Source organism: Mastacembelus armatus, chromosome 3 (assembly GCF_900324485.2).
Source record: "Mastacembelus armatus chromosome 3, fMasArm1.2, whole genome shotgun sequence".
Lineage (NCBI taxonomy): Eukaryota > Metazoa > Chordata > Actinopteri > Synbranchiformes > Mastacembelidae > Mastacembelus > Mastacembelus armatus.
This window is the reverse complement of record NC_046635.1, coordinates 17,193,021-17,217,056: the sequence shown is the minus strand read 5'-3', so window position 1 is coordinate 17,217,056 and position 24,036 is coordinate 17,193,021. Positions and strand designations below refer to the sequence as shown.

Sequence of the window (24,036 nt, the reverse complement as noted above, 5' to 3'; positions counted from 1 at the left end):
CCATCATCCAAACGCACAGAAAAAGTGAGTAAATTCTATGATGAAGTTTGACGTTTTATGTCATTTTTCGGAGGCGTGCACATAATTACCTGGTTCACCTCAGATTATTTCCATATGAACAGTGCGCTCAGTGCGAGGTGGGATCAGATTAGCTGTAATGAGGTGAGACGAGAAAACGTACCGCTCCTTACGTTCATATGGATTAAATAAAAAGTGATGATTTGTTTTCGACTTTTTCATTTCAAGCTTTCTAGCCATATATTTCTTATTTTTATGAGGCAAGTATTCGCTGAGATTCTGGTTGTTTTATTTACATGTCTGTGGAGAGAGATGACAGAGAAAGAGAAGACAGAGAGCGCACCCTGTCTGCTTTCTTTATTTAACAAAAGCACAGCGTTTTGTTGTTATTATGAGGGTATACAACTAAAACTAGACCCTTTACAGAGTCAAATGATATATTGCTTTTATTTGTACGATCAAAATTGACGGAGTAATTTAAGTTTGTTTCGGCGTTCAGGAGAAGATGCCACAAAACACACTGTCGCGTTTGTCGACCCCTGAGGGTTAAGTAAAGGCAAGGCAAGGCAGGCAAGGCAAGTTTATTTATATAGCACAATTCATACACAGAGTAATTCAAAGTACTTTACAGAAATAAAAAACAAGTTAAAAGTACATAGGCAAAAATCAAAATAAGAAACAGCAAATAGTGGAAGATGAACTTGAAATAAAATTAAAGGCGACTGAGTGCAGATAAATCACTTTGGATAAAACACTGTCAGTTGTCATATGTTATATGCCACTCTAAAGAAAAGAGTAATCTAACCTGCTAGAGATAAATGCATGGATGAGTCTCTCCAAGTCTGGATTAGACATGATCCCTTTGATTCTGGCAATGTTTTTGAGATGATAAAATGCTGAAGATGTTTTCGATTTAATGTGGCTGTTAAAATTCATGGATGAGTCCATGATTTTGATTTTTAAATTTTAGAGAAAGAGGCTTGAGGTGACTGCTGACTCTTTGTTTCTGTGGCCCAAAGATGATTATTTCAGTTTTGTCACTGTTTATTTGGAGAGAGTTGTTTTGCATCCACAAACTGATATGTTCAATGCAGTGACACAGTGAATCGACTGGTCCATATTCACCAGCTGTGAGTGAAATACTAAAGGATCTCATATGGTAGTACAAATCAAAACATTCCTGCTTATACATATTTTGTATTGTGACTGCGCCATAGCATGCCTACTGTCTTTCATTTGTTTCATGTGGGACTCCTACTTACTTCTTACTTGGACTTGGTCGGAGAAGTTTAACAGTTAAATTTACTCCTTTTCAGCCCTCTATTAAAGGTTTAAGAACCCATACTCTGAAATGTGTGTTATAACACACATTTGTTCACGTGTGCTTATAAAGTTCCAGTGTGTATATATATATATACACACACACACACACACACACACACACACACATATACAGTGGGTACGGAAAATATTCAGACCCCTTTAAATTTTTCACTCTTTGTGTCATTGCAGCCATTTGCCAAAATCAAAAAAGTTCATTTTATTTCTCATTAATGTACACTCAGCACCCCATCTTGACAGAAACAAACAGAAATGTAGAAATTTTTGCAAATTTATTAAAAAAGAAAAACTGAAATATCACATGGTCATAAGTATTCAGACCCTGTGCTCAGTATTGAGTAGAAGCACCCTTTTGAGCTAGTACAGCCATGAGTCTTCTTGGGAATGATGCAACAAGTTTTTCACACCTGGATTTGGGGATCCTCTGTCATTCTTCCTTGCAGATCCTCTCCAGTTCTGTCAGGTTGGATGGTGAACGTTGGTGGACAGCCATTTTCAGGTCTCTCCATAGATGCTCAATTTGGTTTAGGTCAGGGCTCTGGCTGGGCCAGTCAAGAACGGTCACAGAGTTGTTCTGAAGCCACTCCTTTGTTATTTTAGCTGTGTGCTTAGGGTCATTGTCCTGTTGAAAGGTGAACCTTCGGCTCAGTCTGAGGTCCTGAGCACTCTGGAAGAGGTTTTCTTCCAGGATATCTCTGTACTTGGCCGCATTCATCTTTCCTTCAATTGCAACCAGTCGTCCTGTCCCTGCAGCTGAAAAACACCCCCACAACATGATGCTCCCACCACCATGTTTCACTGTAGGGATTGTATTGGGCAGGTGATGAGCAGTGCCTGGTTTTCTCCACACATACCGCTTACAATTACCGGCAAAAAGTTCAATCGTGGTCTCATCAGACCAGAGAATCTTATTTCTCATAGTCTGGGAGTCCTTCATGTGTTTTTTGGCAAACTCTGCCATAAAGCCCCGACTGGTGGAGGGCTGCAGTGATAGTTGACTTTGTGGAACTTTCTCCCATCTCCCTACTGCATCTCTGGAGCTCAGCCACAGTGATCTTTGAGTTCTTCTTTACCTCTCTCACCAAGGCTCTTCTCCCGCGATTGCTCAGTTTGGCTGGACGGCCAGGTCTAGGAAGAGTTCTGGTCGTCCCAAACTTTTTCCATTTGAGGATTATGGAGGCCACTGTGCTCTTAGGAACCTTGAGTGCTGCAGAAATTCTTTTGTAACCTTGGCCAGATCTATGCCTTGCCACAATTCTGTCTCTGAGCTCCTTGGGCAGTTCCTTTGACCTCATGATTCTCATTTGCTCTGACATGCACTGTGAGCTGTAAGGTCTTATATAGACAGGTGTGTGCCTTTCCTAATCAAGTCCAATCAGTTTAATTAAACACAGCTGGACTCCAATGAAGGAGCAGAACCATCTCAAGGAGGATCAGAAGAAATGGACAGCATGTGAGTTAAATATGAGTGTCACTGCAAAGGGTCTGAATACTTATGACCATGTGATATTTCAGTTTTTCTTTTTTAATAAATTTGCAAAAATTTCTACATTTCTGGTTTTTTCTGTCAAGATGGGGTGCTGAGTGTACATTAATGAGAAATAAAATGAACTTTTTTGATTTTGGCAAATGGCTGCAATGACACAAAGAGTGAAAAATTTGAAGGGGTCTGAATACTTTCCGTACCCACTGTATATGTGTGTGTGTGTGTGTGTGTGTGTGTATATATATATATGTGTATATATGTATATGACATACATACTCAACACAACACTGCATTTAGTTGCAAAACTTCAAATGATTTTACACATATCTAATCTCAGGGTATCTGCAGGTTTCTAAGAGCTAGATTTAAGACTTTTTAAGACCTTTTTAATACCACGCAGAATAAAATTTAAGACCAATTTTGTAGAAATAAAATAAACATCCCACAATACAACCAATTAACATAACACACTGTTTATTGATATAAACTGTTTACACACCGTTTGATTTATTGAGTAAAACAAAAATAAAATGCCAGGTGTTTTCCGACAGGTTTCCGCAGCCGCTTTGTCTTATTCACACCGCATGTGGGGCTCCAAAGCTTTCATACCCATTGTTCCGAGTTTTACATTTTTTTTGCACAGCCTGCACCGGACCTCGAACACGTTGCCACTAACTGGACTTAACCAAAATTAGGGTTTTGTAACCAATTGTCATTAAATTTACATTTACCCATGGCAAAAGACAGAGCTGAAACTTTCACACAGCTGCCAGAAAGCATGTGTTAAATGAACTCCGTTCAAACGCGTATTTTAGTAGGTTCCACCTATTTCGTTCTGCGTAACAAATACGCGAAAGGATTTCAAATTGATTTCAAGATAAAATCTTCCTTATGGGGTCGGTTAGATTTCATTTTAAGACCTTTGAAACGCGAATTTAAGACATTTTAATGCTAATTAAGGCCTTAGTTTTATAATATGGAATTTAAGACTTTTTAAGACTTTTTAAGGATCCGCGGACACTGTAATCTGGTGCCTTCACTAGATAACCCATAAATTAGGGCTGCACGATTTGGAGAAAAAAAATCTAATTGCGATTTTTCTGATCAAAATTGCGATTTAAAATGCGATTTACTACTATTTCATAAAAGAGCTACAGGTTGGATGTGGTGGTTTTAACAGCACCAAAGAAAGACCAAGCATAATCACAAAGTATGCTACACTGTGCTACTGTTTATTTAAAACCTCTTAAACATTGTTGCCATTTTTTTAAATAAAGTTGTCAGTTGTCATGAAAAATTAAGAAAATAACTACAGTATCTTGAATAAAATTAACAATTATATATAAAATCTTAAACTTTTAAGAATCCAAACACACTGTAAACAATTTTACATCAGTAAAACACTGACGATAACTTACATTAAGGCTGAAACAACAAAAGTAAATGTTTTTGCCATTGAAAGTGCAAAGATTTTTGACAAAAAGAGCAGCATATCCACTCTCTCTGGTTTGAGGCATGACCGTTGACAAGTGACTATATTGCCTGCTGCACTAAAAAGTCTTTCCAACGGTGTGCTTGTGGCAGGAACACACAGGTATCGGCAAGCCAACCTGCTCAACCTGGCAAAGTTAACCTGGTGCTGTTTCCACCAGGTCAGGGGATTCTCTTCTCCATCAGTCGTTGATGCAGTTAAGTAGGTGCTTAGCTGTGCTTCCACCACTTGATGAAAACTAGGAGGTTCTTCTGGAGACACAGAGGAAATCTTGAAATAGCTGCCAAGCGTCTTTGCTTTCACAGACGGGGCCGCTGCTAAATCCTGTGACTCTGACACACGTGATCTTTTCTCCTGTAGCATTCAAAAACAGGGCAAGCAAGTTACTTAAGTTTTAACATTTTCAGTAAATAAATGAATGCTCAACACATTTCCTCATAAGTGCTATTTTCTTACCTTTCTTACAGCTTCTTCCATCTTCTTCCATCATTCTTTCTTTGATGGTTGGGATGTTGTCTTGACCGATGTAATTCGTTTTGAAGCGAGGATCTAAGAATGATGTTACATCCAGAAGTTCTTGAGTGGCTGGGTCATCGTATTTTTCCTTGAGGTATTAAAGGACTCTGTCTTTGATTGCCCTTGTTAGATTAGTGTTGTCCTGATCTTCAGCGAGTGTCTTCGTCCTCAAAAGGCGAAGAATTGGCTTAAGATAGGAGACACTAACATAATCCTCTCCCGAAAGCACATCTGTAAACTCCTGGAGTGGATGCAGAGCTTTGTGGATGGATTCTAACAGCTCTATGTCTTGCCATGTCAGCGTTAGATGTCGTGTTTCCTTGTCTGCAGACAGCACGATTCAGAGCTTTACACTGCTCCAGAACCCTTGCAATCATTTTTCCTTTGGTTCCCCATCTTGTTGGGCACTCTGTAAATAATGAGTGCTCTGGCAGATTTAGCTCTTTTTGGGCTGGAGTCAATGCCATTCATTTCTTCCAGCTGTAGGAGAATTGACTGACCAGCTTCTTGCAAACGCCTGCTGCTCAGTCTTTCAGTGCATTTTCTGAAAATATACCATTATAAAAAGCTTAGAATGCAATTATCTCAGCTGGCATTAGTTAATATCTAAGATGTGAATGAGCCTACAACGAACAACATTTTTAAGAGTACTTGAGTTCATTTTAATTTATATACACATAACTCCTTATTAATTAATTAATTAACTAACAGAAATGTTAAACGTATAAGTTTATGCAGTGAATTCTATTATTAACAAATTATTTATCATTTTTACAATATGATTATGTATTGTATATGAATAATTCCCAATTATGAAATGTATATTATGAACACTTACCGATAGCAAGATGGAGTCTGTGACTGAAACATTGCAGCCTGGTCCATCCATTTATTTCCACTGCCCTTATTATGTTGGCTGCATTGCAAGCACACCTGGCCTTCTTCGTTCAGACCGCAGCCAGCTAGAGCATCTTTCAAAGCAGAAGTGATGTTTTCTCCGGTATGGTCAGTGGGAAAGTATGACGTTTGTAAACAACGACTCTTTAATTCAAAATCCTCACATATGAAATCAACAGTGAGACTTTGATATGGTTCGATCATCCTGCTCAACCACATGCCAGTTGTCGTTGCGTAAGATATCACCTCTTTTAGCTCAGCTTTGACCTTTTTCCTGCACTTAAGGTACAGGTTTTGGATGGCGTGAGTGAAGAACGTACGAGAAGGAATGCGATATCTTTTATTGAGCTTTAGGATAAGATTCTTAAAACCATCTTTTGTGACAGTGTTAATCGGCACCATATCTTTAGTCAGGTAACTTTGCTATGGCGTCTGTTATTTCACCGTCCCTTCGTGAAGATTTGTCATAGGACTTGTGCCACTTTCTAACGCTTGAGCAATTGAAGTTTGTTTGGATGTCAGTCGCGGTGGTTGTGATGAAGTGTTTTCATCGGTGGGCCTTTTGGCCATGCATTCATCATAGAGTTGTCTGTGACGCTTCTGCAGGTGCTGATACAGGTTGGTTGTGTTGCCTCGCGAGGTCGACACTGATTTTTGGCACATTTTACAAAGTACTTGCCTTTGAAGTACATCAGAACTTCGAAATCCAAAATAATTCCAAACATATGCGGTGGTTTTTCGTTTAGGTACCAAGTCGTCTGCAGGACTTTGCTCTTTTGCAGACACACTTTGTTGGGAAATTGAGCCGTATCTCTCGCTCATCTTTTCCAAATGGCGTTAACGTTATATTTTTGTAATATAAGATATAATATGCACATGAAGCGAACTGTCAAAAACTACATATATGCTTGTTACCATATTTGATAGTCCATCGAAATAATCGCAGCTCTTGCGATTTGAAAATCGCACCCTTTCAAATCGCGATTTCGGTTTACAAACAATTAATCGTGCAGGTCTACCATAAATAATAATCACAATATAGCCTTGATAGCATTCATGTGAATTTTCATTAGCTGATCATGTAAACTGCATGTGCACGTGCTTTTCCTACATAAAGTAGGCTGGGTTTCATAGATTGCTTGCTTTTCAAAAATCAACCAACCTTGAGAAAAAAGAGTCCGGAATCCACATCAGAGTTTGTCTGGAGGTGCTGAACCTACAGTGCAAAGACACAACAACGCATTTATTTCTAGGTTGTAGATGATGCGGGGTTAATTCAATGGTCGTGGCACAGCTAGAATAAAAGACTAAATTGCATTGCTGAAGAAATGTGTTAGAATGTAAATGCATGGTGTACGACTGAAATTACTCAGAAACCCCACTGTGTGAGCGAGAGACCCCACTGTGTGAGGTAGGAAAATAATTAACTAAACAGAAAGCGTAGCCTTAATGAAAACCATGGGTGTTGAATCTGCTTCTTCTACATCCATGGCTGCTTAGCCCTGTAGATACTATCAAACATACATGTCCGTAGCCCCAGCTCAAATTGACAAATGACAACCCTGTTCTGTCGAGATGCCCTGTTGACAAACCTTACCTTGTCCCACCAACGTTTAACTGGATGATCTCTCCCATCCCGGGTGACGAGCTGTTACCGTTCGTGGCCATGACTTATGGACCTGTCCCGTTATAACCGTTACAGAGCTAGCTTGCTAACATTCCTCTCCTAGCTCGGCCGACCTCCCTTCTCTCCGGCTTCACAAATACCCGTTATATCAAACCTATGAGGGCGGCATCGACATCGTTAGGGATCCGCATAGTGAGCGAAGAGAGACAGGAGTCCTTTTATCCACAAGGCAGCAACAAATGCCTTTATTTTCCAGTGGGCTTGTTTGCATCACTGCCTTGCACGTAAATCGTAGATAACATCTTGCGCAGAATTTCAGCAACGTGAAAACAGCTGTGCAAACCGTCTACAGGCGAGACGAGAGGGTTCGCCTCTGACAACTTCCGTTTTCGCTTAAAAATGTTCCTGTTTAAGAAAAGGTTTATATAACATAGATATGGTTAATGCTTTGCTCAAGTTTCATACAAATATTTTTATATAGCTCTAAACCGTTTCGCGAACTTCCCCTCTGAACAAGCATTACGGGAGTGAACTATCTTAATTACCCAATCAGAGCCACATTTGGGTGCGCTTAATTTACCTACCACATCAATAGTGAGGCTGCAAGTACAATAATAAGAACAAAACACTGTCTTTATTCTCTTCGTGCAGCTTTATAAAACACAAAACAGGACACGATGCACTTTCGTCTAAATGTGGGTTGTTTGAATCAACTTACCAAAAATTATTTCAAACATATATTGAACGAGTTACAAGTGTCCACCATCAGTGTTGAGATATGATATGATATGTTTAGGGAGTTGTGTGAGCTCTACAGACAAGGATACACAGAACGCGTGTGTTAGTTCAAACATTCAGCACCACCTCTGTCATTCAAACCCCACGTCTTCTAATTATTTTGATGATCTAGGTAGTAATAACTAGACTGCCTACACCTCTGCGTTTTCTGTGCTGGGCCGCCCCTCCCACTCCTGCTAAGAGAAAGGGACTTGAAACAAAACCATATGTTGTATCAGGAACTGGACTGTTTGTCTAACAGCATGTAGACTGACGACATTTGTTCGGTGGTATTTTTCCATGCCACGGTAAGCTGTACATTGTTGTCAACCTTATGTTAGATACAAGCTAATGGAAGGGAAATAGCTAAACCTTTCCTTAGCTAGTTAGCCGCGAAAAAGTTAGCAAAGGGAGGCCGACCGTCCTTAGTTAAAACTGAACATTACAATAGATAGTTTAACTGGTTACCGGTTTTAGTGCCCTGTAACAGTAAAGTTTCTCTGCCTCTGAGCCCATCGCTGCACTAAAGTATGTAACGTTAATACAGGGTTGTTTCTCAGTAGCTAGTAAACTAATGTGGGAAAGTAGGACTTCACGTTAGGACAGATAGCACCAGGTTCCAAGCTCGCTAATTATGTTTTATGTGTTATTCACAGTCCTCCCCCCTTGAACAGGAAAGAAGATTTAACGTTAAGTGTGACCAGCTCGGAGGGGAAAAAATCAAAAAAGGAGCTTCGTATAACCTGTTGCTGTTGAGGAAGAAGATCCTACAGAAGGAAAACCAGCATACAAGCTGTGATGACGATGGAGGCCGAGGGGAGAGAAATTATAACTACAGCAGTACACATGTCTAGTAATACTCAACAGGTGGAGCATCTGTCTTTACCTACATCTTCTGCACATTCTGTATTTACTCAATAGGTATATTGTAATAGGCTCCTTTATAGTGTGTATTATTTCATTTCTCTGCCAATGTAACACCAGAATTTCCTCTTGGGTATTAATAAAATACTCTATCTCAGCCTCCTACCACAAAAAAAACAGAAGACGGGGATAAGAGTGAAGATGAGGATGAGAGTGAAGACGAGTCTGAAATCCTCGAAGAAAGTCCCTGTGGCCGCTGGCAGAAACGCAGAGAGGAGGTTAGGGCAAGGGGTGGCTTTTGTGATGTAGATCTTTTATTATGGATCAAATGGGTCTTGGGTGGATTAAATCGATTATTATTATTTCCCAAAACTGTAGCTTATCTAATGGAGGTGATTTTGTAAATCAAGCAGCATTGTGAGATAGGTAATTACATATAGTTTTTGCACCCTTTATCTAACTATTAAAACATATATTCTCATAAGATACTTTTCTGTTTTCTTTAAATGTAGGTGAATCAGCGCAATGTCCCGGGGATAGATGCTGCTTACTTGGCAATGGACACAGAGGAAGGGGTGGAGGTAGTATGGAATGAAGTCATGATCTCCGAGAGGAAGAACTTCAAACTGCTGGAGGTGAGGCCTAGTGTTACACAGTATGAAAAAATCTATTAAAGATCTCTTTAGGGAACATGCATGAATTGTGTAATAGTCTTGTACAGACAATTGGATATGGATTGATGCAGTGTCGAAATCATATTTTTCTCTGTCAACTTATCTAATATGATGAATATTTCACCTGAAAATGTTAAAAAAAGAGCAACAGATTACCCTGGACTTATTTTTATCATTATGTGCATTTGTGGTCAATATAGATAATAAGGATGAAAATGTAAAGGTTAATAGGATGAAACATCTCCTTTTAGTGTAGTTCACACAAACTAGTTGTTATAGTGAGGAAAATGACAAAACTCAGGGACTGTAATGTGGTAAAACCAGTGTCAAGCATGTCAGTCAAATTTAAGTGTTTGACTCATTTGACATATTTTAAGGTACATGGGCTTGGACAGTGAGTGCTAATTATGCAATCTCCTGAGGCCTCATTTATAGACATTTAAAAATCAGTAAGACATATGCAAGAAAAGGCTCATATACTAAACTATATTTAGGCACACCCCAAACAGTTTTGCAGTTAAAGAGTTAACAATCAAATCACAGTCAACCTGAACATGTACCCAGTACACTCCACAATTAAAGCTAAATGGTCAGTGCAAAACATTCTTTAAAACTACCATACATTGTTCCTGTGAAAAATAGAGGCAGTATTGCAGACAAAGTGAAGACTGAAAGGGTGTCAGCTAAAGCAGGTGCTAATGCAACAAACAGGAAGATTCCAAAAAATTAAACAAAGTAGTCAGACATGCAGCTGGTTGCTTACCATACTTTGCTGGACATTGTGAGAGTATGGACCGGACCAGCGGTGGCTTTACGGCCCACAGAAGCACAGGGACATGAGTTTGTGTCCATGTACCAGTGACATCTTTGGGGGTATGAAAATAGTTGTGTTCCACTGTAGCTCTCAGTGATATCACTAGATTTCTGTTGCTATTTGAAATCAGTGTTCTGTATATTTGGTTTATCTGTCTAAAATTTGAGTAAATGTAGCTATTTGCTTTGTAGTATCCTCCACCACCCCACAATGGAACAAAACAGTTATTTCAATGGCATCTACAGTACTTTCTGACAACAGTGCAAATATATTTTATAGATATGAAAATTATAGCCAAATACACGATGGTGCAGTTGCTGCTTGCTAAGGAGTGTCCATCCTATATGTGTGCGTGTCTGTGCGTGTGTGTGTGTGTGTGTGTGTGTGTGTGAGAGAGAGAGAGAGAGCGAGCGTGAGCAAAGGAGTGAATTCAGACTCAGTGACTTTAGAAGTTCTTTGTCTAACAATCACAGTGACTAGGTTCTGCTTCAACATCACCAGTTTTGACATCATGTTTTTTTTTTAACTGTAGAGGAAATTGTATTTATTTTATATTGATTGATATTTTTATACTGATTGATAGTCTGGTTACTTATCAGTCAGGTACAGAAACATTAGTGTACCAGCCAAATCTATTAAAACGTATTATAGTTAGTTCTGGTTAGTGGTGTTCTTATACATACGTTTGTCTTGTATTTAGGAGAAAGTAAATGCTGTATTTGATAACCTGATCCATTTGGAACATGCAAATATTGTGAAGTTTCACAAGTACTGGGCTGACACAAAGGAGAATCGTGCCAGGGTGAGTCTCAGGCCTTGCAAGACATTGAATCTTTAGTCTGTCAGCTGCATAAATAGTACAGTAATTTTAAAAATATGTAACATAAAATTGCTAATCTTTTGTTGGAGTAACATCCCTCTATGTGATGTCCCATTTCTTTTACTTCTTTCTGATTTCTTTTACTTCTTCAGGTTATTTTCATCACTGAATATATGTCATCTGGAAGCTTGAAGCAGTTTCTGAAGAAGACAAAGAAAAATCACAAGAGCATGAATGAAAAGGTATATTTGACCAAACGTAAGTGTATGTGTACCACATGTGTAAATTTAGATGTGAACCATGATGTAGTTTTTGGCATATAATACTTCCTTAATAGACTTAGAATTAGATCAAATTTCCAGACTTTTAATAGTTCAGTAAAAAAATTAATTGGCATTTGGATGTTGACAAAAGAAAGGAAAGATTTTGCAAACACACTGTGTGACACTTCAACAATAGTTCAACAATAGCCATAGTTCACTTATATTGAAAACCACAGTTAGCTCTCTAATAAGTTGTATTCTACAGGCTTGGAAAAGGTGGTGCACACAAATCCTGTCTGCTCTCAGGTCGGTTTTCCATTTTCAGACATTGTTAAATACCATATAGTCTTACAGTAATTTATATGCACATGGGAAAAAATTAAGAGCCTTACTTATGTATTAGTGAATGTTTTATTTAATCATTCAGTTATCTTCATTCATGTGACCCACCCATCATTCATGGCAACTTGACCTGTGACACCATCTTCATTCAGCACAATGGGCTCATCAAGATTGGATCAGGTATAGAATTACACCAGTCCCCCCCCCCCTCACTCTATTAGGTAGTGGTGTTAGAGCACCTTGATAGAGTCAAATGATACTGATTTATTTTATTTCTTATTTGAATAGCACCAGATCCCATAATTCCACCAATTCCCATAATTATGTGATACATTTATATGATCATACAGTACCAGTAGCAGTCTTATTTGCACTTTAAAGGAACAGTAAAGAAAAATGGTGGTAGTATTGATTTTTCTTGTACCAAGAAAACCCTACACAAGATGTAAAAAAGGTGATGTGTAATGTGGTTTATAAAACTGCACATGGGTGAAATTACAAAATTCTAGCTAGCTTTTCTACATTTTGTTTTCTCCCACTCCATATCTGTTAAAGGAATAGCTTTCAATGCTTACACAACACAGAGAATACTGACATTTCCTCTTCTTTCCCTGATTCTGGCTCCTCCCTTTATCAAAAATCTTTTTTCTTGTCTTGCTCTTCTTTCTTGACCTGTATGTTCATTCTTCCTGCTTTATACTGCATTCTCTGACTGTTCTCCATCATACTTTTACTGTATATATTGTTCATACTTTCTCCTGTCTCATCTGCAGTTGCTCCAGACACCATTAACAACCATGTGAAAACATGTCACGAGGAACAGAAGAGCCTGCACTTCTTTGCACCAGAATATGGAGGTAAACATGACCAGAATGAGTCATTTTTTCTGTTAATACTGATATTGGTAGTATCCAGTTAGATATAACAGATACACATGATAGAGCCACCACCAGTGTCACTTTGATATATTAACTAGGTCTAGGTCTTACGTAAGGATTAAACTATATGAAATGTTTTTTAATTCTTTCTCTTATTGTAGCTGTTGACAATGTCACCACCGCTGCAGACATATACTCGTTTGGTATGTGTGCCCTAGAGGTGAGATGGGATCCATAATATACGATTGAATGGTCTGAGTCCTTTCCCGAAACAGTATCTAATAACATCTGTGTTGGTGTATTGCAGATGGCACTCTTGGAGATCCAGGGGAATGGAGATTCCTCTTACGTTTCTCCGGAGGCTATTAACAGTGCCATACAGCTACTGGAGGACCCATTGCAGAGGGTAAGATAAAGGGAGTGGAGTATGTACATGCTTATGAGTATAATATCATATTAACATTTGGAAGATTTTTCTTTTTGCTCTTTGAAAAGTGTGACCCAGAAGTTTGTTTTTGTAGGAGTTAATACAAAAATGCCTTGAGTGTGATGCCAGTGCAAGGCCTACTGCCCGAGAGCTACTGTTTAACCAGGCTCTGTTTGAAGTACCACAGCTAAAACTGCTGGCTGCACATTGCATTGTCAGCCACCAATGTGAGTCTTTAACACACACATACAAACATTTCAGCAACCTGTTTTGTTGTGCATCAGTTTTTGAAAAAAAGTGTCCATCCCAACATTGAACTGAATGAGTGACTTGAGGGCAAATATTTAAAGTCTTTAGATTCCAGAGCAGAAGTGTTAAAATGTTTAATAATCAAGTGGAGAAAAAGAAGATTCCAAATGAGTGTTGCTTTATGTGCTGGATATTTAAATTGACAATATGTTAGTGTTTTTCAGGTTGTTGTGAACTTCTCTACCTTCAGGTTATAATAAATATACTGTCGGTTACATGATTAACATGCCTCTCAGTTTATATTATAATAGACCAGAATCAGTTTCATACAAGTACACACTGGGACATCTTATGTACAAAAACATGTACATACAAGATGCGTCAAGATGCAGATCATGAGACATCTCCTTATTAACATCATCATGTACCAGCAATGAAAGCTTATCCAAGTTTAATTTATTCTTAAACTCAACATTATTTAATTCATCTTAAATTATTTATAAATATTCAGACATGATACCTGAGAATGCCCTGGAGGAGATTACCAAGAATCTGGACCCCAACCTGCTCATCGCTGAAACAAAAGATGTTCAACTCAAGTAAGGGACAGAAACAAGTATCCATGTTGTAGTGGGAGTAAGGGTAGACACAGCAGAAATAAAAGTAGTTGGTACTGGTAATTATTAATCATTAACAATAGCAATAATACTAATAATAACAATACTACTACTACTCATCTTAAATGTATGTTATTACAATAAGCTTACATGTGTAATATCATCTAATCTATCTTATTCTATTTATCCTAACCTAATTTGCCAAATTTCTAGAAATTCTAATTTTTTCCTGACCCATTTTTTTCCCTGTAGGATTTCACAATTTCCTGCTTTGGAGCTTGATAAGTTTCTGGAGGATGTGAGGTAAGATGCAAAGCTATTCTTTAAAGATGATCTAGTTTAGATGTTTTGTTACAATGTGCACCTGATTTTGTAAAGCCCCACAAGGGGGCAGTAGTAGACTTCTTTGTGCAGCTCCCCTCAGATAAAATCTCTAGGCCTGGTTCAGTGCCCTTCTAATGAATTAGGGGATGTACTTCAATTTAAACACACTCAGATGTCTGTAAAATATTTGTTGTATTATGTATATATGTGTATTATGAATTTAACTATTACATTTTTTTATCTTGTTTTTTTTTTCTTTAAAATATTTTGACTTTGATCTTTTTTCCAACTCAAACCTTTGTATGTGCTTTCCATCTTCCATGTTTTCTCTACTTCTCCTTTTCTTTTTCTTATCATCCCTTCCTGGGTCAGGAACGGTATTTATCCAATGACAGCATTTGGGCTGCCATGTCCTAGGCCACCTCAGCAACAGACCGTTCAATCTCCTGTTGTCATCCCATTGGTCAAATCCCCAACCCCTGAACCTGCAGAGCTCGAGACACGGCGGGTGTGTATGACAGATTTTACGGCATATACCATCACAATGGTAGCATTTCACCATTCTGTAATAATTCTACTGCTATTTTCTCTTAATTTACAGTCACTATATGAAGATGCAGACTGCACATTTGCTGAAATATTGTAAAGTGATCTGAAATTGTACCAACATTAATTGAGAACCCTTTATATATAGATTTCCATAATATTTCTGCAGGTCATTTATATGCAGTGCAGTGTTGAACCAGTTGAAGAGGGAGCAAAGTATCATGTAAGTCTGTAATGACTTTATACATTATAGGTTATTATTGTTCAGTACATGTTGAATGCAACATTTAACTTCCCTCTTATTGGTTCCTAGCCCTACAGAGGTTTTTTATAAAATAATCTGTTTGTCCTTTTTTTAGCTATCATTACTGCTGAAACTGGAGGATAAACTGAACAGACATCTAAGCTGTGACATGTTACCTCGTAAGATCGATTCTCTTTCATCACTTCTGTATCACATACTGACATGCTTCAGGGACTTTATCTTTAAGCTTATTGAGTAATAAGCTTAAAGATAAAGTCCCTGATTTTTTTTTTTTTTTTTAAGCGTACCAACATTCAAAATATTCTGTTTAGCTTCCTCATCATTCAGCACAGTTCTCAGTCAAGTTTTTGTATAGCAGCAATCAGCATGGAGATAAATGGGGGATTTCGCCACATGCAAAAGCAAAACAAAGCAGGTTATTTTCATACAACAAAGAACCGCTGCCCAAACTGAGCCGAGTTCTGCTGGAGCTTTCTTCTGTTAAAGGGAGTTTTTCCTCTTTACAGTAAACCAAGTGCTTACTCATAAGGCATTTGTTAGTTTTCTATGGAAAGAGCCTTGAAATTATTTTTATTGTGATTTGGTGCTAATACATAATTAAAATATATTGGAAATAAAATAAATTGAATTATACAAATATATTGAATTAAATTGAAATTTTCAGCTTATAGTATAGAGGCTATATCGCCTTGTTTGAATGAAAATCTCTGGGCTCAGCCCCTCCCTCTGTGTGTTTGCCATATTAGAGATACACAAACATGGCAGCGAGCAGGGAAGAACTCATTCCCAAGAAAGGCACAGTGTCATCCATAATTTAGAGTTGGTTTGGTTTTGCGGCGTCAGACGCAGAACAAATAACACCCCGCTGCAAAGTGTGTTTGAAGTCTGTTGCTAGCAAAGGTAACAGTATGACCAATTTACTGCAGCACCTCAAACAGAGGCATGCTGCCGAATGGGAAGGCTGCTGCGCCCTACAAAATGAATAAAATGCAACACAAGCACACCCGCCAAGGGGAAAAAATCGATTTAAATCATAAATTGGATTTTTTTTTTATTATCATTTATTTATTTTTATTTTTTTTAGGCGATATTGCCCAGCCCTAGTGGGCAGCATGCATTCCTTGAGGGCCACTGCCCTGCTTTTATTCCAACTATCCATGCCCTACCCACAGCTGATTACCTGGATCAGGTGTTTTCAGTCAATCAGAAGCTGAATGGTACCAGAGGTGGGTGGAGTGGGGAAAGATGAATTGAATTGCCATCTTTCAGCTTCTGATTAGCTGAGCCCACCTGATCTAGGTAATCAGCAGTTGGTAGGGCAGGAATAGTTAGAAAACAAACAGGGCCCTCAGAGAACATGGATCGCCTACCCCTAAATTAGATGATCATTTGTTATCATTGATGGCATGTCCTATGTAGGTTGATATTGACAATAAGAGGATTATTATCAGTTTTTTTCTCGTGCACCTCTACATGTGTTTTTTTTTTTTTTTTTTTTTTTTTTAAATATTAGAAAATATACTGTATTTGTAGTAAAGGCCTTGGTGATGGACTGGTGACCTGTCCAAGGTGTACCCCTGCCTTTCACCCGAAGAGAGCTGGGATAGACTCCAGTAGGTTCCTGTGACCCTAAATAGAAATAAAGCAGATAAGCAGGTATAAATAATGGATGAATGGATGGACGTCATAAGGGAGTGACATGCATACAGTGGTGTGAAAAAGTGTTGGCCCCCTTCCTAATTTCTTATTTTTTTGGATGTTTGTCACACTTTAATGTTTCAGGTCATCAAACAAATTTAAATATTAGTCAAAGATAACACAAGTAAACACATCATGCAGTTTTTAAATGAAGGTTTTTATTATTAAGGGAAAACAAAATCCAAAAATAAGAAATCAGGAAGGGGGCCAACACTTTTTCACACCACTGTATATGTAAGTTGTAGCCAAGTGGTTTTCTTATACTGTACCTCTGTGTGTCTGCACAGTGGCATGTAGGAAAGTGCGAGTGAGATTCAAGGGAGCATGAAACTCAGATGGTGTCACAAAATACAGCATGCACAGAAAACCTACCAGCAAGTAACAAGTAGCACACAACACAACTGTGGCACTGGAATATTGTAGGCAGTATGTGCACATGTTCACACAGGTATGGTAGGCATCTATAAAGTTGCAGGCGTATGGGGAATGCTGGAGTTGTGAACGGCTGCAGCTGACAGCTGTCACGTCCTGTGTCAAGATCTGGCCATCTCTTCCCAGGATTTCATCTGTCTGTCCCTAGTTCTCTCACACTCACACTCACACACACAAATCAGTCTCATGGACACATGCTGCTTAATGTAAACAATCCCTCATGCAGATATCAGGGATATTCTTTCCTAAGCATTCCTTATCGACATGCCAAAGTCAAATGTTACACTGTACAAGGTCACAAGCTAACTGAGCCACTTAAATTTCACCAGTTTCCCCTGTGGCCTTTTGTGTGATTCAGCAAATTCAATGTAGCAGTGAACTTCTGTGGGGTTTTTTTTTTATTCATGTAAAAGTTGTCAGATGATCTGTCACCTCCTCTTGTTTGTCTTGTCCCAGCCACATTCCTGGTTCATTTGAAAATTATTAAAATTTAGAAATTTAGCTTGATAACTGCTCTGCTTACAAGGCTCAAGGCTCAGATTAGAAATGTCTTAATTTGTTTATTACAGAAACAGATAAGTGACTAAAAGGAGGGTCATAGATGTGTGTGTATTTTAAGGTTTTTAAGAGAATGTAGGCATCAGGAGGTACTGAACAGTTTATATAAAAAATCTGAGCTACTTTGTTCTGAATGTGTTTTCCCAAAGCTTTTTTTTTTTTTTTTTTTTTTTTTTTGTTCTCTCAGCTGCTCCCGTTAGGGGTCGCTACATCAGATCATTTGACCCACATGATTGATTGGGCACAAATTATTTATGCCAAATGCCCTTCCTCACGCAACCCTCTCATTTCCTCTGGCTTGGGACCAACACTTAGACAGCACTAGCTTGTGCAACTTCAGTGGCTGAGCCTAGCAACTCCTGGTCTTTCAAGGCAGTCTCCCATCAAAGTACTACCAAGGTCCGGCCCTGCCTACTTTCTGAGATCTGACAGGATCAGGCACTCGCAGGACAGTAGGGCCGCTGTTTCCCCAAGATTTTGTGAAGTAAAATCCTGCATCTCCTATATGTTATGATTTTAAGTAGCCTTGCACATATATTTAATTTAGACATCTGTTGATGCCCTGTGTAGTTCGGTTTTTGGTGGACTAACTTTCTTATATTAGTGCTTTATATTTTAACCAAACTATAAGGCAGTATGTTATCTAAAAAGCCAGAGGAGAAGGGCAGTCAGAGCAGAAGTTATTTTATCTAACACAAAGTTGTGCAGCTGCTTTGCAGGGTGGATAGAGCCTAGATAGCCTAGAGAGTGCCTAGATAGAGGGGATGAATGATTAGCAAGGTGTAAAATACATGGCTTATTAAAACACTGGTAAAGGTATACAAATATTAGGGCCAAACAAAGCTTCTGTACACTCTAAAATAAAAATGTCCATTAAATTCTTAAAACTTTAATAGCAGGGCTAAAGAAGCTAACGTGTAATGCCATGCCCTGGTACTGCTAGTTGCAGTATGTTGGCTTTTTTCAATTTTTCATGTCATTCCCATTATGGACCCTTAACACACAGCATTGGATTTCACTTGGTGACCGTTTTCATAGCTGTCCACAAGAACACAAAAAATCTACTAGCCATGACAGGAAGAGTTCATGTGAAGGTGATGTTACATGTCTGTGAATTGCTAAATGTGCTGCTATGTGTTTCAGATGAGAATGTTCAAGAGCTGGCTGAAGAGTTGGTGCAGCTGGGCTTGATCAGTGAGGTGGGTGTTTTGAGTTTTTAAAGAGAGATTCACAGTGACGGTGTGGGTGACTGTGTAGGTGAGCATGCCAATTTGTAGCATTTAAAAGGTCAACCCTCCAACATTACCCTTATTAGTCCCACAATGGAGAAATTGCATTACCGTGAACACACACCTGGACATCACACCCACCCGGGGAGCAGTTGAGGGTTCAGTGCCTTGCTCAAGGGTCTCACCTCAGTTGTGGTATTGAAGGTGGAGAGAGCGCTGGCTACTCACTCCGCCCCACCGACAATTCCTGCCAGTCCTGAGACTCGAACCCTTTCAGCTTACAAGTCCGACTCTATCCATTAGGCCACTAATGAGACTTAAAGAGCCTGTTACATATGTACTGTGGTGCCCACTTTGGCATGCACACAGGCTGACCCACTCTGATGTTGTATAGTCACTTCATCACTTTGTGGGCAAGAGTACACTTTGTTTTCAGTGGCTCTGTCTCCTTAATGGAGTTCATGGATACATAACTGATACACAATGTCTGTGTGTGGTTTACCATATTGCTGGGCTGCATCTCCACCAGCACAGTGGTATATTTTTATTCATTCATTCATTCATTCATGTTTGCATTCCCTTAACAGGTGGACCAAAACAAAATCGCCTCTCTACTGGAAGAAACTTTTACTCAAGGTCTTCACTAGTGGCGATTACCTTGACTGTGTTACTGTATCTTCAAGTAGACACAACTTTTTCACACACTTTATTTTTGATGACTCCTTGCAGTGACTGTATTTATTGTTTTTGGTTTTTTTTTCCTTATACTGAGCCATAGTTGTCATGTGGCCAAAAGTGTAGTTTTTTTTTAAGTGTCTGGGATTAAAATCAAAAGCATAAAAGGACTTTATTCTAAAGGGTATTTGTCAAAATCCCTTGATACAGACCAAAATGTATTTGCATTACTGCATATCACACTTTGGGCAGGCATCATCTCTGGAAGATGATTATTTGTTTACCTTGAGGTATTTGTGAGCTCTGTGAATTGTTACTGAATTTCAATGTGTGAGTTAGGATTTTTTTATTTTCTGCTCTACTGTTTCCTTTCTTGTGGACCCTATGTGCACGCCTTGAAGTTCTCTTTCCATTATTATGTTATTATTTATAGTTTCATCATTTGCTGCTTCTTGGGTTCATACATGCTACTCTGCCATAAAAATATTTTCATGTCTTCTGAAACTTGCATATTGAACTCGGCTGACATATGCCATAGAAAGAAGCCTGATATGTCAACGTTTTGTATGTTTTATTTATATTACAGATATTGTACATTGAGTTTTGTTTTTCATTGCTTATTTCATCTTTGTTTACTGTGGTCTGAGCCAGTACAACTTTTTTTTCTTGTTTTTGTAGCTTTTATTTTCATTTGATAACATACTTAAAAAAACTAGAACTGGGGCCTAGTGGGTGCAGAGGCTCCTAGACTTGAAACCAAAAATTTTACATTATACAGATCTTGCCTAAAGTCATATTGAGAAACCAGGGAGTTACCTGTGACCTTATTGTGACATGTTTACCCAGAACTACTAGTACTACTGCGTCTGAAAACTTGCATGCTAAGAATCTTAAATGGGCTGTAAGAATACAAAGTGATTATGACGTTTGTATTGAAAAAAAAAAAAAAAACCTTGTTTTGATATTTTATTTTATAAATTATATTTTGAAGTGTCATAGAATCACTCTCACTTTAGTTGATGCTTTCAGTAGATGCCTTTAGATAGAGATGTCCTCTGATGCTGGTACGTATGAGATTAGATTAATAGATTTCCACTTGTGTTTCTGAAGTATTTTTAAAAATGTATTACTGCAACCATTGTGCTCCAGTCTGCATTTTGCTGTACTTGTCCACCCTAGTGGACTTAGTTTTCTCTTTGTGCAAGGTCACTGCTAAGACTGTGCATTCCATATACCTTATTATACACCTTATTAAATCAGCCAGAAGAATGTAAATTCCTCACTTGTAAAGAGAAGCGGTAAAACCATCGAATGTGATCATCAAAGCAACTTTATGCTGACAAGCCTTTGTGTCTTCCTGTTTATCTCTCCCTCTGTTTCTGAATGTTTTCCATCCAAGTAATTGGTCTGTGAAGATTCTCAGTCGTCCAGGGAAGGTTATCTAGAGGTTGAGTCATGGCAACTGGACTTTCAGTTTTTAAGGCTGAAACGTTTCGCTACCCATCCAACTGGCTTCATCAGTCTGAGAAAGGCTGGACTGGAACCTCCAAATTTATCTCCCAGGTTGGTTTCATTCCTCCCATACGCTCACTAGGTGAGCTAAGCAAATCAGGTGAGAGTCATTAGACTGGTATCTGATGTTTGGCTGATGCAGCATTTCAAGGACTGATTGGTTGATCTGTAAAGCTCTTAAAATGTGCTCTTTCTGAAAATAGAATATATCATAATAGAATGGACAGTGAACTCATACAAGGTTTGTATTAAGAAATTGATTAATCATGAATACAGCCACAAAGTTAACTAAAACAACCAAATACCTCAGTGTTGTAATCACTTTCATTTCTGGCATTATGGCATTGCCTTGGGTGGGAGATGTGAGCGCATCTCTAATAAGTTCGACTACAAACATCCCATCGCGATCCAATCTGTAGCGTTAAATTAACTCACGATTGTTCAGTGTTCGGAGAATATTTCTTCTTTTTGCCATTTTGTCTTCTGCTAAAGAAACTCTTACGCCTATTAAAAATCCTCCTCTCTACACTGAACAAGATGTTTTGTGAATTATTTTTAGTGTTACTAAGACTTAGTCCTAAATTTAAGGGGAAATTCTAAGAAACTGTCCTTAATTCTAGGAATTTTCTTTTCGTCACTAGGAGCAACTTTTAGGCTTTGGAAGCTTTGTGAATACGGGCCCAGGTTTGTTTCCCTCCATGCCTGAATAGACTCATTAGGTGAACTATGGAAGTGAGCACAGGTGAGGGTTGTTTGGATCTAATGGTCGATTCTTGTGACCCCTCTGATCCACGAACTGGATCCCGAGTGTGTCCTTTCTGAAGGACATGTGAGGAGTTCCTTAACTTCCTGGGAATAGATGAAAGGGCAACTTGGTAGAATAAAGACAAATTTTGTCTAAGCCCTCCAATCTCTGTTAAGGGAGGGTTTTTCTACTTGGACATATATTTTGTTCACTTCTCCCTCAAACCATCTATCCTCTGTCCAAAATATGTTCATCAAATGAGTGTCCTTTAAACAGGGGTACACTTCTGATTCTGGTCCTGAGGAACTGTTCCTCCTGTGCTGGGCTATCTTCCTGTTAAGTGGTTGTTTGGATTCTCCAATGTAGAGTTCTGAGCATTCTACCTTACACTGGATGGCATATACCACATTGCTCATCTTTTGTTTTGGTGTACGCTCTTTTGGGTGAGCCAGTCTCTGTCTGTGTGTTAGTGGTTCTCAAGTTAACCAGTATGTGGTGTTTCCCAAAGATATTTTTAAGCCTCTCTGAAAAAAACTATCTGTAAAGGTCTTAAAATGCGCTCTTTGTGAAAATAGAATTTATAATAACGGAATGGACAGTGAAATCATAAAATGTTTGCATTAAGAAATTGTATAATCATGAATACAGGCTACTTTATGCAATGTTTCTGGCTAAATATCTTAAAGTTAATTAAAACAGCCAAATGTTTAAATTGTCTACTTTTGAAGCAACCAATTTCCATGCAGTAGTATTTAAATGCTTCCATTTATATACCATACTGATTTTATTACTTGTAATCTATTTGAGATTGATGGGAGCATAATGGCTCATCTTTTACCAATTCGCATGATTGCGGGACAGTCTGTTTAAGTTGCACTTTTGGATGGCATGTAGCCACCAATCCAAGGGATATGGAAGGAAGTAAAAGAACAAGAAAACCAAACTGGACAGAAGAGACTGGAAAACCAGAAGATTTTTGTGTCACTATATGAGGCTTTGAAGGCGTTTCAATAGTTTGTGTGATCACTCTGCTGATGGAAGGTTGTGAGAGACAAGTCATTACTACTGCACTATTTCAAGTTGCCAAATACTTGTTGTAATCTCTTTCATTTCTGGTGTTATGGGATTACTATAACGGGTGGAAGATGTGAACGTATCTGTAATAAGTACGACCACAAGCATTATCCCATTGCAATCCAATCTGTAGCGTTTAATTAAGTCACAATTCCTGCCTGATATGGATGTTGCTTTTCCACTTAGGGTAGCCACAGTTTTTTAGAGCTGTCTTCAAATTTGTGTCCTCCTTTCTCCTGGCCTCCATAGAGGTGGGGATGTTTTTGTCCTGATGACTTCTAGTTTTTGTTGCAGTGGGTGATGGGAGTCAAATAGCAGGTATTGGTCCATGTGTGGGTTTCCTGTAGACTTCTATTTCCAGGTTACCATGGGACCTGAAAGTCCGGAAGGGCTAGCCTGTTTACTTTGGTGTCCTCTGGTGAACTTGATGTTTGCTTCTGCTGCATTAATGTGATTTAAGGCTTGAACTTCCTGGGTCTTGACTTTCACCCAGGTGTCATCCGCATATCTGAATCAATGGGTCGGTGCCATTCCTGTGAAAGAGTCCAGACCTTTCTTTTCCACTTCTTCCATGTACAGATTAACAACAATGGTTGACACGGGGGAGCCAATGGCACATCCATGTTTCTGTCTGTAAAATTCACCTCTGTATGAGAAGTTTATGGTGTTCAGACATAAGCCCAGTAGCAAGCAAATTTGGTCTGGGTTGAGATGCTCCTGGCAGAGAGGGTGTTGTTCTCTTTTAGTTTTCTTCCAAAAGGTGTTAAGGCATCTGTGGTGGGGATGCTAGTGAAGATGGATGTAACATCAAGGGATACAATTGTTTCATCTCTTCCCAGTTTTAGATCTCTGACACATTTTTCTGATTTCAAGATG

General features: G+C 38.7%; 2 protein-coding genes across 8 annotated transcripts in view; one reads left to right on the top strand and one right to left on the bottom strand.

The window, feature by feature from the left end:
• The window catches only part of kctd3 (potassium channel tetramerization domain containing 3), a 45,438-nt gene extending 37,467 nt beyond the window's left edge, over window positions 1-7,971 (bottom strand). For both annotated transcript variants that reach the window (XM_026293074.1, XM_026293075.1), the window contains exons 1-2: window positions 7,348-7,971; window positions 6,913-6,966 (exon numbers count right to left, since the gene is read on the bottom strand). In XM_026293074.1, coding sequence (XP_026148859.1) covers window positions 6,913-6,966; window positions 7,348-7,418 — 125 coding nt within the window. In that variant the 5' untranslated portion in view covers window positions 7,419-7,971. The remainder of the gene's footprint in view (window positions 1-6,912; window positions 6,967-7,347) is intronic.
• Window positions 7,972-8,309: 338 nt separating this feature from the next.
• On the top strand, window positions 8,310-20,429 carry LOC113122106 (nuclear receptor-binding protein-like). Of its 6 annotated transcripts, none has more exons than XM_026293083.2 (19): window positions 8,321-8,462; window positions 8,811-9,021; window positions 9,177-9,296; window positions 9,531-9,653; window positions 11,207-11,308; window positions 11,479-11,568; window positions 11,855-11,895; window positions 12,017-12,111; window positions 12,705-12,788; window positions 12,971-13,029; window positions 13,117-13,215; window positions 13,331-13,463; window positions 13,997-14,084; window positions 14,355-14,405; window positions 14,799-14,934; window positions 15,142-15,195; window positions 15,332-15,395; window positions 19,069-19,124; window positions 19,742-20,429. In XM_026293083.2, exons 2-19 carry the CDS (start codon window positions 8,953-8,955, stop codon window positions 19,799-19,801), a joined length of 1,524 nt encoding a protein of 507 aa, XP_026148868.1. In that variant the 5' UTR covers window positions 8,321-8,462; window positions 8,811-8,952; the 3' UTR covers window positions 19,802-20,429. The 6 variants fall into 6 exon arrangements, with proteins under 6 accessions (XP_026148873.1, XP_026148868.1, XP_026148867.1 ...); XM_026293082.2 differs by having other exon boundaries at window positions 15,121-15,195; XM_026293086.2 differs by lacking the exon at window positions 9,177-9,296 and having other exon boundaries at window positions 15,121-15,195.
• The last annotated feature ends 3,607 nt before the right edge of the window (window positions 20,430-24,036 follow it).